Genomic DNA, 13208 nt, shown 5'->3' on the forward strand with positions numbered 1-13208 from the left:
ATATTATTAGACCTACGTAAATTCAATTTTAAAGAATAAATAATGGTTTTAGATAGCAATGTTTAAAGACATGTTTTTCTGAGGAAAAAAAAAATTATATACCAATGAACTAAAACCGACCGAAAAACTAGGTTGCCGCTGATAAAGTTCACCGGAGGCTCAGTATTCGTGAAGCGGCGCCAAAACTTGAAACTAAGTCGTTCCGTTTGAAGTAACCATGGATGAATACTTCAATAAAGCGGTTCCTCTCTACGTAAAGCACACAGATCGGGAAGACAGGTTAGTTTAAGGCTCATTGGTAATAGTTGTAGCGGTGGTGAGTTTTTTTAATTCATGTTTTGTTACAGGAGATCGCATGTTCGTATCACTGTGTCGAGTCGACTGTCTTCGTCGTCTCCGCAGAAGGTGAAGCAACCAGATAGTTTCGCACACATATCCCTTGATGATATCCTTTAAAATCTGTCAATTTGCATACGTTACTCTATTTTTTAAGTATTTTCCGCTTTCACTGCGACGAGTTGCCATATGTTAATACTTTTTTTAGGATGACTGAACTGTGTTATTTTGTGCTTGGGTAAATATTTTAAAAGCTTGACTTATTTATTCCCATTAGTTTATTATTATTGCCCCCTTTTGTGTTCACCCTGAACGGTTATGAAAATACTAGCCTTGCTTATGAGATAGTGATCTTTTCTTAACTTTACGCTTTATTCTGAATTAAGCTTTGTATTGAGTCATGTGTGGCAGCCCTGATTAATTCTGTTTTTTTAACCAGGAGCTGGCAGTCCGACTAACAGATGATGGCGACCCATTCTTCTTATACACACTAGTACTTAATGAGGAAGATTTCCAGAGGTAAGCCTGCATCTGTCACATATAATAGTAAGAGTATAATAAGATTAAAGAGTATGGCTTGAACTTCTGTTTGTCTTTTATATTATGAAATCCCTTGGGTACAGCAGGGGAGCATTAGTGGTTTGTTTGGTTATTTTGATTGATTTATTTGAGCATTGCCCTACATTCCCTCTGCCTCTCGTTACTGGTTTCCAGCTCTATTTCCTGTCACACATGGGTCGAGTTTGTTTGTTCTTTTCTGAGGCTGAGGTTGTTTTATTTATTATTTTATATGCAATGTATCAACATTGTGAGTGGCAAGAAAGGACTTGAGAGTCGGTCCATATATATGTCCATTATTGTGTGGTATTCCTTTGATACAAGTCCTGTTTAAACAAGTTCTACTATGATGTAAGTTATATTAAATGAAAAATAATGTTGTTGTTTTTCCAGTTTGAAAAGTCAGCAAGGATTGTTGGTGGATTTTGGAGCCTTTCCCCAGAAGTTTGTAGGTCTGCTTGAGATGTGCTTGAGTGAAGAGCAAAAGGAGGTCCCAAAGTGAGCAGTTAAAAATCTATGTGATAATGAGGAGATTTATAGGTTACAAAGAACCCCAGTTTTCCAGGCAATGAAATGTGTGATTTGTCCAACTGTTTGAAACAAAAATGTCTTGGATTTTCACTGCCCCTCCCCCCCCCCCCCCCCCAAGAAAAAAGCAAACATCAAACCAATTAGCTCTGCTAAAATGTTCTGACTCTTAATGTCCCTAAATAAGTGGAGTGTACATAGCTGCACAACTCTCTTTGTGTTCTTCTCAGGTTTCTTCTTCAGTTTCTGACCTCATCTGGTGCACTTGATAGAGGGCTTGGCTGCTTGAACATCATTGAGACAAATACATTCAAACATCTCACACATCTCTCCCTCAAGTTTCTACCTGGTAATGATACTGAGGTCAAGAAATATCTGGCTGACTGCCTGGCCAAGTTAAAGGTATGTACTTCCCATATTCCTTGTGCCTTCTTGTACGTGGTGGTGGATTCAACATCAATTTTTGGACAGTAAGAAATTAAGATGAATATGAAATGGTTACAATTAACCAGGGAGATTTTATTGCTTTAAAAAAACTCTGTTGAGCAAACCTTTAAACCAATGAATTCTCAATAAATCTATGTTTCTTCCTCATGTCTTGTAATCCTATTTTATTGTGTGTTTTTTTAGACTGAGAAGAACTCGCTTGAGCAGCGATTATCATGTATTGAACAAGACCTGAAACAAAGATTAGCCACTTGTGAGAAGGTAAACTTTTTCAGAAAATTCTCAAGTATCTTGTTTTACGGGAATTAATGATTTCTGGTTACAAACAGGCATACAATGATAAATCAGAGCAACTGAGCCGCCTTCAGGTGGAATTTGATGCCAAATCTACTGAGTTGGCCAACAAACATGCGCAAGAGATGACTGCAGAAAAAGAGCGAATTCTACATGTAAGATCCATTGAATCTTATAGGAAACCTCAGCCCTCCCTAAATGCATTGCATTATATCATAAAGTTCTAAATAAAACACATTAGAGACATTGTGACACTCAAGATTTTTAAGACTTTTAGACTGTAAATTTATTGAGAACAATCAAACTGCCTTAGAGTTTGACAAATGTTAAATTCCTGCCAGTTTACCCCAGTTCAAAACAGAAATGAAAGTAAAGAAAAGGCTTATCTCTACAGCCAAGTAATGTAACTTTCAGGCATTTTCCAATATCTAGGTTATTGGACACAATTAGAGGTACAGTACATCAGCTTAGCAGATAACTGTAAATGTTAAAATTGCAATAGATCATTGTAAGGATAAAGTTGATGGATCATGATAAGATTAGGTTCTCACCCAGTCTGATTTCTTTTTTATTCTTTCAGCAAAAGAGTAAAACTCAGCAACAGTACGAGAAAGAGAGAAGGGATCTAGAACAGGCTCATAGGCACACAGTGAGTGTTTTGTTTTGTGTCACCAGATAACTAAGAAACCATAAAGAAAAATTGAGTAATTGCTTGGCCATCAGTTTGTATTGTGTATTTGCCTTTTATAAAACTTGGAAAGAGTAAAACAGTGGATTTATCTTGTAAACTGTATGTTCACCAGGTAAAGCAACTTGAGAGCAGACTTGATAAAGTGGAAAATCAAAACAAGGTAACTCAAGACACATACCAGCATTAGAACATAGAAAAAGTGTATTCTTAACAACAATAGACAAGAGAACTAGAAACAACTTCTACTATGACATTGAAATTAGTGGCCTTAAAGAGAGAGCCAATTTCTTTGCCATTGATTGAATACATAAAGGGGTTGTCTCTTCTTACCTTTAATAAATAACAAAAAATTGTAGGAGTTCACAGGAGAAAAATACAGAGCAGAAGCTACCATCCGCGAACTGAAAGGAAAGTTATCAGGAATTGAAGAGGTATTTGCTACATCAGCTAAGTACATTTGTGTCATTCGAAATCTTTGGACTACACTCTTTGTGGATTCTTATTCTATTTTATGTGCTTCAGGAATATGGGCATATGAAGCAAGAGCTAAAAACACTTAGACGAGATAATGGGACATTGGACTCAGAGCGCCATGAGAGGGATAAAACATTGGGACACCTAAGAACAAGAATAGCAGTGCTGGAACAAGAATTGCGGGACAAGGAGCAGGTGTGTTCTTTACAATCTTGAATATAAAATGTACATAGATTCGGTGTTGTAATAAGCACTTATTGCAGTCTTTACATGCAAGTGACTTTAACTCGTCCATTTACTTGCTGTTTACCATTCACTGTTTAAGTTAGTGTGCAGTCACTGGAGATGGTGCCACAGTCCAGCCTCCCAATACAGGTTAATGATAGTGCAATGACTGGCTTAACCTTCCTATGAGAGGATGTGGGTTTACAGTACAGTTCCAAGTGTATAGATTTTTTAAAGACCTGACCCAGATTTGGAATTGCATCTTGTGTTTTGAGAAACAAAGACCTTACCACTGACCTATCACAAGGGTTTGTTTGTTTGTTTTGGGGTGTTTTGCTCATCCTGCCCCAAATCCATTTCTAAGTCTATCAGTGTCCCACTGCAGGTCATCAGCCGGTCCAATGAGCTGTTGGAGTCTTCCAATGATCAGAAAAAGAAACAGGAAGACACTCTGAATCATCGAATCCAAGAGATTAAGAAACTTGAGAACACTGTCAGCACTATCTCTGCCGAAGTTGTCAAGGTACAAGAAAGACATCACTGAGTCTTCTCTATTTGGTTGTCTGTGGCAATCACTCCAAGCTTTGACTATAGATTACACCCACACTTCAATTTACTGGGCCTGTCACACTGATAAGACAGTGGGATATTTTAAATCCTGAAGTGTGGGGAGGCCCTTAGAAGCAAGCTTTGCCTTGCTTTACCTTAGTTTACAGTACATTGATTATCTCATAGTGTCCTGTCTTCTTATTTAAACATTTACCTCTTTACCTTTTAATTTTGCCTTGCCTTACCTTATTTTAACTTTTCCTTCTTATTCTTTAATCTTACATACTTTACTTTGTGCTCTTGGGCACTTGACCTTACCTTGTCATTCCTGAAAATCCCTTCTTACCTTGTTTGACCTTACTTGACCTCCTTATCTTCTAATATTTGCTTGCCTTACCTTACTTTGACTCATTTCACCCCTTTACCATGCATTACCATTCCTGAATTTACCTTCTTAACCTTATTTTACCTTACTCCACCTCTTCACCCTTCTTACCTTTTTTTACTTTACTTCGCCTCCTTAACTTTTGATCTTGGCTTGTCTTACCTTACTCTGCCTTTCCTTACTTTTTACCTTTTTAATCACTCTTTACCTTACCTCGAGTTATCATCCCTGAGTATCCTTTCTTGCTTTTTGTACTTTACTTCGCCTTCTTACCTTTTAGTCTTGGCTTGTCTTACCTTACTCTGTCTTCACCCACTTTTAACCTTTTTACTCACTCTTTGCCATGCCTTGCCTTTTCATCCTTGATTATCCCTTCTTACCTTTTTTGACAATACTAACATCCCTCTTTGACTTTTTCCTTCTTTGCCTTATACCTGAATATCGCCTTATTTTACCGTGATTCACTTGTTTTCAGGGAAATGAAATTATACATAAACTGCAGACGCAGTTACGAAATTTTAAATCAGAGGTAAGCCCTTGGTGTAAACCTAAATAAATGCTTTCCGCTCTCTGTAAATTTAATGGCTGAGAGTGAACTCATATTTTTTACTGTTTTATTGTAGATAAAACTGAAAAACGTCCTCACTAAGCAACAAGAAAAGTTATTGGGTGAAAAGGTTTGTCATACATGCGCCTAAAAGTGGCCTATCTCATTATTTAGTTCATAGACAATGTTTTTTTCTAAAGGAAACTGTCATAAAGCGGCAAACCCAGGAACTTGAGACGACGACAGAAAACCTAAAACAAAAAGAGGAGGAGGTAAAAAGCACCACAAAACACATTTGTTTTACATTTAGCGCCTTCCAAGTAAGACATTCACATCAGTGCCCTTTTATTTCAGGTGAAAAAACTGAATGAATCACTTGAAAGCACCATGGCAAAACTAGAAGAAAGCAAAGAACTGTTGAAAACCAACGAGAACGGTGGGTTTACTTTAGTGTTAATAACTATAGAAGCCCATCTATTTACAAGGTTCATCTTATCAAGAGGGATCTAGTCTCAGGACAGACTATCACCACCACCTATCGGGATTTGGTTTAGCGTCGGAGTGTATATGAATGTGTTGTTGCAGTCCGGTATCACCTTCATTTGATTATTGACTTCATATTCCAGTGATTAATTGGTTGAACAAGCAGATGAACGACCAGATGGCAGCTCGGCAACGACACGGACCATTCGAACTTCACTCCGCCAAGGATCCCGCGTTTGCTCGCGAATTAACCGCTGTAAGTGTTACGATTGGCTTGTGAAATAACCTGGCAAGTTTTAAGGTCACCTAGTAGGGATTGAAAGTATGGCTGCTAACAAAGGATAGCCCAAAGCAGCTGACGCTGACAATGAAATTGCACTAAATTCGCAGATGATTCTGTGTTCAAATTAAAAAAGGGGAAATATCACCTTGACTACTTTGTTGTAAGTTCACTTTACCAAAATACATGGTCAATAAGTGGCTAAGAATTACTAGACTACCTTCTTATCTTCTCATTTTAGTCTAGTGTGCCATCAACGACTTCCGGTTCCCAGACGTTTGTCCCGCGCTACACTGGGCCACAACAGGTCAGTTGTCATTGTCAGTTTATTATGAGGCATGGCTAAGAGCGGATGACTTAGTGGCTTTTTAAGCCAAGATGCCTCAAGTAATAAGTAAGTAAGGGGTGGTACCATAAACTCTCTAGTACGAACCCACCTACACTACATGTACATATGAGGGATCCCCGTTAGAACTATTTTGTAAAAGCTTTTATGTCAATGAGTATGACGCTTTGTTATCTGGCATAAGATATAGATGTGTATGGAGAATTGTGATCATCTGGTAAAACTTCCTATATCAACGTGTATGACAAATTTGGCTTTGTTCTCATCCGATAGGTGTCCTACCGACCTCCACCCCAGCGGAAGCCTAGCCTCCCTCGACCCCTCAGCCAGTCTACCCCGACCATCCCTGAGGAACCCGAGACTGCTCCACCAAAGCCTAACACAACGACGCCCCTGACACGAGGGAATCGCGAAAACCAGCCCCTGCTCGATCCCAAGTACCTACAGCGGAAGACACAAATAGGAGGGGGTCCCCTTAACGACGCTAATAATGTCCCTAGTGAGAATAGGGTTCTGCAGCCATCACAACGATTCGGGCCTAACCCTCGGTTAACGCCCTCACAGGCGCCATTAATGTCTGCGTACTTCAAGCCTACGTGACCCGTGTATAGTTTCTGTGGTGATTTATACGGATTTATGTATTACGAAGTCTTGTTATAAGGTCATTCTGTAAATACTATTCAAATAAAATAATAGCCTGAGTTTTCGTGGTATTGTATTTATCTATACGACTTCTACTTTATTGTTCAAACCAAATATCGAAGTGAATGGAAAGTGGATGGTATTTAATGGGCTTGGCTAGTTACCCCTCTTTTTTTGGGGAACCTTTTCTCTACACACTGATTAACTTGCGCATTTGACCATTAAACACTTTCAAACTATTTTTTATATACAAGACAATAAAATACTCTTAATTTAAGTAAGGGTAATAACCTTTGCAAGTTTTCTAACAAATGCCCCCCTAAAACAAAACGGCACGTCTTATTCATAAGTCAGAACATAATATAGTTGCATTTTTGTGCAGTGCTCGCTATTTTAGAACAAATTGCCATTTTCATTGTCATGGCTCCAAAACACTTAAGAGAAAATGGTCGCTATAAAATCCTGGCTACGGGCCTGTTAGTTGTACGGTGTACGCTTGCATGCCGTCCCATACCGAGATGGTGACGCCCTTTCCTCACCTAAAAGTCGGGACAAACAATTGCAAACCCATGAGAGTAAAAAAATCTGTTAAGTATTTCGTCAGAGGTCCTAATTACCGCCGGCTTATAATGATATTGGGAATCTTTTATATATGTGTAGATATAATTCGGTGCTTTACGAGTGTATTTTAATAATTAAAAAAAAGTATACTTGAAACTGCATTTAAAAGCGTAGGGAGCTAATGAAATGCTAAAGAATCCAAAAATGCGCTCATATGATTTGAAGCTAATCAGGTGAAACACGCCCATTTTTTCCTTGGTATTTGGACCGGTCCGCTACTTAGCGTATTGTGTAAAACAATACGTGTACACACCTCTGGAAAAACTACATTTCAATGAAAAAGACTAAGTAAAATGACGACCGAAATAACTCTCGCAAATATTCCAGCGATCGGAATACTTATGTGACGTTTCTTGGTTTGAAAGGAGGCCTTAACGTAACGAAGGCAAAAGAAGAGAGTGCTGGTTCGCTCGTCGATGGTTTGTTATCTTAACTTGAAGTACTCGATCGCATACCAGCCGCTAAAACAACTGTTTGACCCGATTGTAGCTAAAGATAAACGGACCTTAAGAAGTTTGCCGTGGTTTGTCTTTTAATATGGAGGATTCCAACAACACAAATCAAGCTGTTGAGCCGGCTGGTAATCCGGTGTTAAATTCGAATGAAGAGTTGGAGAAAGAAGTTGGGGATAAAAAGCAAAGCAGGCGACAACAGAGCAGAGGTAAACCGCCATACTCGTACATCGCCCTCATCTGCATGGCAATTACAAGCTCCCCACAGAGGCAACTTACTCTATCTGAGATCTACGACTTCATCTCCCAGAGATTCCCATTCTATCAAACGTGCTCGATCAAGTGGAAAAACTCTATTCGTCACAACCTGACTCTTAACGACTGCTTCATCAAGCTCCCACGTGAACCAAACAGACCAGGAAAAGGGAATTACTGGACCATAGACCCAACTAGCGTGGACATGTTCGACAATGGCAGCTTCTTGCGACGCCGCAAGCGCTTCAGGCGAGAGGAAGATGGGTGTGGTGGGGAAAGGGAGCTGATCCCTTGGCCTCCTAATCCGCAGCTTCACCCTGGACTTTTACAATTCCAAAAGCACGAAGCAGGACTCGCTCTCCTACCTCGTGGTGTTTCCGGATATCCCGTAGCACCCCTCTTCCCAAGCCCTGCAATGCCGCCGCGTCATTGTCTCCGCGCAGAGGGAGTCACTTTAACTGGTGCCTCTCCAACATTTGGTGATTTGCGCCCTAACTGGGCGCCTCCCAGCTCAATCACCAGACCAGCGGTTGCTCCCATTACCCGCGTTCGTCCTGGCTTGGATTGTCTACCGGTGTGGTCGACCACGCTCCCCATAACGTCCACAGAGCAGATTATTCCAACATCCCAGCCAGTTCCCAAGATGCACCAAGGCAAGAGCGAGCCCTTTATGGAGTCGTGTATCTATGGCAACACGTTTGGATCCCGCAGGCGGCCCGCGGAGAATCCCGAGTGGAGGGTCTGCTCTAGCCCCTCGGGTCCGTTACCTAGCATCTCAAGTTTCAGTTCCGAGCACGAGGGATTACACCATTTGGATCTTGTAAGCCATCCGGAGATTCCCTCGGGATTCCCGCTAAAATCCAAGGACCATCTGCCACACCTAACAGGAATCGAATCGCAATCCGCAGGACACCTGACATGCAATGTGACATCACAACTGGAAGCCCGATTTGCTGTCAATCAACCTATTGTTTATTCAGAAACGCCTGTCACTAGCTCTGCCCCTTAAGTGACGCTGACCCATAATGCCCTGCACAAGGGGAAGGAACTCGTTCAACGTAGGTGTAAAGTGTTTGTCTGGTTAAGGTTTAAGGGTGATGGGGTCAAAAAGCTTGTACTTAAAACTGGTTTCATGCTTGCAAAGCAATTTAGTAAAACTAAATGTAACGAATGAAAGAACTACGCCATTTCTAATTGTTAAAAAATAAGCTAAGCATTGTTCTAACAAATAAAAATATAAGAAACCGTGTCTATTGTTTATCATATTAACTTTAATAGTTGCCTAAAGAAGGGACTAGGGATAATGCGAACGACTTGTTAAGGGGTTTAGGGATAATGCGAACGACTTGTTAAGAGGTTTAGGGATAATGCGAACGACTTGTTAAGGGGTTTAGGGATAATGCGGACGACTTGTTAAGGGGTTTAGGGATAATGCGGACGACTTGTTAAGGGGTTTAGGGATAATGCGGACGACTTGTTAAGGGGTTTAGAGATAATGCGGACGACTTGTTAAGGGGTTTAGGGATAATGCGGACGACTTGTTAAGGGGTTTAGGGATAATGCGGACGACTTGTTAAGGGGTTTAGGGATAATACGAACGACTTGTTAAGGGGTTTAGGGATAATGCGAACGACTTGTTAAGGGGTTTAGGGATAATGCGGACGACTTGTTAAGGGGTTTAGGGATAATGCGAACGACTTGTTAAGGGGTTTAGGGATAATACGAACGACTTGTTAAGGGGTTTAGGGATAATGCGAACGACTTGTTAAGGGGTTTAGAGATAATGCGAACGACTTGTTAAGGGGTTTAGGGATAATGCGAACGACTTGTTAAGGGGTTTAGGGATAATACGAACGACTTGTTAAGGGGTTTAGGGATAATGCGAACGACTTGTTAAGGGTTTAGAGATAATGCGAACGACTTGTTAAGGGTTTAGGGATAATGCGAACGACTTGTTAAGGGGTTTAGAGATAATGCGAACGACTTGTTAAGGGGTTTAGGGATAATGCGGACGACTTGTTAAGGGGTTTAGGGATAATGCGAACGACTTGTTAAGGGGTTTAGGGATAATGCGGGCGACTTGTTAAGGGGTTTAGGGATAATGCGGGCGACTTGTTAAGGGGTTTAGGGATAATGCGAACGACTTGTTAAGGGGTTTAGGGATAATGCGGACGACTTGTTAAGGGGTTTAGGGATAATGCGAACGACTTGTTAAGGGGTTTAGGGATAATGCGAACGACTTGTTAAGGGGTTTAGGGATAATACGAACGACTTGTTAAGGGGTTTAGGGATAATGCGGACGACTTGTTAAGGGGTTTAGGGATAATGCGAACGACTTGTTAAGGGGTTTAGGGATAATGCGGACGACTTGTTAAGGGGTTTAGGGATAATGCGAACGACTTGTTAAGGGGTTTAGGGATAATGCGAACGACTTGTTAAGGGGTTTAGGGATAATGCGGACGACTTGTTAAGGGGTTTAGGGATAATGCGAACGACTTGTTAAGGGGTTTAGGGATAATGCGGACGACTTGTTAAGGGGTTTAGGGATAATGCGAACGACTTGTTAAGGGGTTTAGGGATAATGCGGACGACTTGTTAAGGGGTTTAGGGATAATGCGAACGACTTGTTAAGGGGTTTAGGGATAATGCGGACGACTTGTTAAGGGGTTTAGGGATAATGCGAACGACTTGTTAAGGGGTCTAGGGATAATGCGGACGACTAGTTAAGGGGTGTTGCCAGGGTCTCTGCACGTGATTTATTGTTTGTTTCTTTAAGGATTTTAAAAGGCAGAAATTAGATTTTATTTGCGTAAAATAAATAAGATGATTCGGTGGTCGAGAGTCGAGCAGACGCATAATAGCTAAGAAAGTAAATAGCAAATATATAATATATATTTCATTTTATAAATCCTCTTAACTTTCTCTCATATATACAAAACAAGATGAACCAAGATCAATGTAGACAATGTCCATGTTTTTTCACTTTTTAATGCATCGGGACTCAGTGCTCGGATGGCTTGGTGGAAGTACCTGGTTACTACCCTTCGCCAGGATTTGTCGCGGATTCACGCTCAACTATCTTCTTTGCCCTCAGAGAGTAACAGTCCGCGTCTCCCATTCCACGAAAACTCACAAATACGACAACAGCTGGGGTGGAAGTACCTGGTTCTTGCCTTCGCCAGGGTTTGTCGCGGATTCCCGCTTAACTATTCTTTGTGCTGTTTTCGGTCGCTTAGTTCTCAGTCTGGATATTAGGAGTCGATCGACTTTTTGCAACAGTACAACAGTAGTTGTAATCTGTTGCTGTCCACGATGAATCTGCCAGATGGGTGTCTATTCTTCATCCATGATCTCTTCCAGAGGTACAACTCGACGGCTCCTCCTTAGCTCCTGCCAGAGGTTTCGTGCCTTGATATAAAGAGGGTCGACACTCATGGGCGACTTGGATATCTCCATCACATCTGGCTCGCTAACATATAAAGTATCCTGTGATAGACTCAGGTAACGATGTAGTCTGAGTCGTCGGTTTTCGCGTTTCCAAGCTTCTTCTTGTAAATCAATGACTCGGTCACTGCTGCAACCGAAACAGTTTCCCATTTTTACAGCGTTGCCTCGGAGGTGATTTTTTTTTTCGCAGTGACTAAAGCGGGTCGAGTTCTAATTCTACACGTCACAATAGTCGATAAAGTTAAGAACGTGCTCAAATAATAAAGATCCCAATAATTAACCACTTGCATTTATGGCGTCTAGAATGGAAGATTCGTAAAACTCGGTTATAGAAACAGAAAAAAAAGGAATGAGTCCGTGACAATAACGTTTGTGGACGTGCGCTAACATCACCGTGCGGCGATATTAGAGAATTGCTGAAAAACGGCGTTGACGTCCGTGACCGCGCGCGTAGAACGTAAAAATAGGGAAAGTGCCGTTCAAGATTTCCTGTCACGGACGTCAACCCCGTTTTTCAGCAATTCGTGAGCGCGCGCGCCGTTTTTGATGCTGTTCGTGGTGACTTGCTTAAGCTCTGTATTCTTGAACGCCCTAAACCGCCCTACGTTCTCATAATTGGTAGATAGTCTTTTGGAAGAAAAGTTAAAAATGCACAACCAATCCTTTTATCAATGCTCAACATCGAGTTACTTTTCGATCGGCGAGCGCCTGGTTGTCCCCACGCCTAGCAAGATCCAGCTCTTCGAGAAGATTTCACACCAAATTAGATAGAACTAACCTATGTATTATATGCAAGGGGAAAGAAAAGAAAGGAACCATTCAACACAACAAATATTTGTTAAAAAGGTCTGGAAATGCCTTTACGCGTAGTGGTCGTTCTAATTGCGGCATCCAGTGGCGCATCGGTTGGGACACCTGTGTTTCCTCGAGCACAGGCCTCAGCTCAGCTTGAAGACCCCACCCCAAATTAGTTTGAATCAACAGGTGGCAAAAATCAGCTGCCAAGAGAAGCATTTGAAAAGGGCTGTTGCCATTGTTGCCATTTCTAAAAACTGCTAAGATTGTCACTAGAAACGCGCCCTCTTTTGCTGCATGCGCGCGCTACCCGTACTAATTGTGACGCGCTTAAATTAAAAATTCGACAAAGTTCTCCGACCGGCAGAGTCGCAGTAAAAAATGGGCAACCGTTTGAGCTGTATTCATAGTGACCGAGTCATTGATCTTCGTGAGAAAACGGAGAAACCGCAAAAGGGATGGATCCGGAAACCATTTCGTTTCCCTGATTTCCGTGCTAAAACTGAGAGAAAATTTACCGGGCACGACTCCTTGCACATCCTTCAGGTCATGAGCGTGCATTCCAGCGAGATGTACACATCTGTGACCAGCTTTGCTAGCACCACCAACATCATCCCCTTTTCGCCAGAAGTAAACCCTAAGTCAAGTGCCAAGTCCGAGAGGGCCACTCTCACTTCAAGCGAGACGGAATCCAGTATTGCGAATGAAGTTCCTAAAGCCCCTCTAAACGCCGAGGAAGGTTCCGAGGAGCGAGACGGAAATATGGCAGACCTTACTACGTTCAAGGGACGGTCACTTGGGCTGCTGAGAAGGATGCGTCGACGTCGAGTGTCGGCAGTCGGGTATGATGGGG

General features: G+C 41.5%; 2 protein-coding genes across 2 annotated transcripts; both read left to right on the forward strand.

The window, feature by feature from the left end:
- The first annotated feature begins 126 nt into the window (after nucleotides 1–126).
- LOC116621200 (spindle assembly abnormal protein 6 homolog) lies at nucleotides 127–6845 on the forward strand. Its single transcript, XM_032387240.2, has 19 exons — nucleotides 127–279; nucleotides 348–405; nucleotides 776–855; nucleotides 1288–1392; nucleotides 1653–1824; nucleotides 2053–2130; nucleotides 2199–2318; nucleotides 2744–2812; nucleotides 2967–3014; nucleotides 3211–3285; nucleotides 3377–3523; nucleotides 3939–4076; nucleotides 4963–5016; nucleotides 5111–5164; nucleotides 5235–5306; nucleotides 5389–5470; nucleotides 5661–5773; nucleotides 6039–6104; nucleotides 6417–6845. Exons 1-19 carry the CDS (start codon nucleotides 218–220, stop codon nucleotides 6741–6743), a joined length of 1920 nt encoding a protein of 639 aa, XP_032243131.2. The 5' UTR covers nucleotides 127–217; the 3' UTR covers nucleotides 6744–6845.
- An 899-nt stretch (nucleotides 6846–7744) lies between these two features.
- LOC5517138 (forkhead box protein D3-B) lies at nucleotides 7745–9361 on the forward strand. Its single transcript, XM_001637115.3, has one exon. It carries the CDS (start codon nucleotides 7944–7946, stop codon nucleotides 9120–9122), a length of 1179 nt encoding a protein of 392 aa, XP_001637165.2. The 5' UTR covers nucleotides 7745–7943; the 3' UTR covers nucleotides 9123–9361.
- Nucleotides 9362–13208: the final 3847 nt, after the last annotated feature.

This window comes from Nematostella vectensis, chromosome 1, assembly GCF_932526225.1.
Source record: "Nematostella vectensis chromosome 1, jaNemVect1.1, whole genome shotgun sequence".
NCBI classification, from domain to species: Eukaryota; Metazoa; Cnidaria; class Anthozoa; order Actiniaria; family Edwardsiidae; genus Nematostella; species Nematostella vectensis.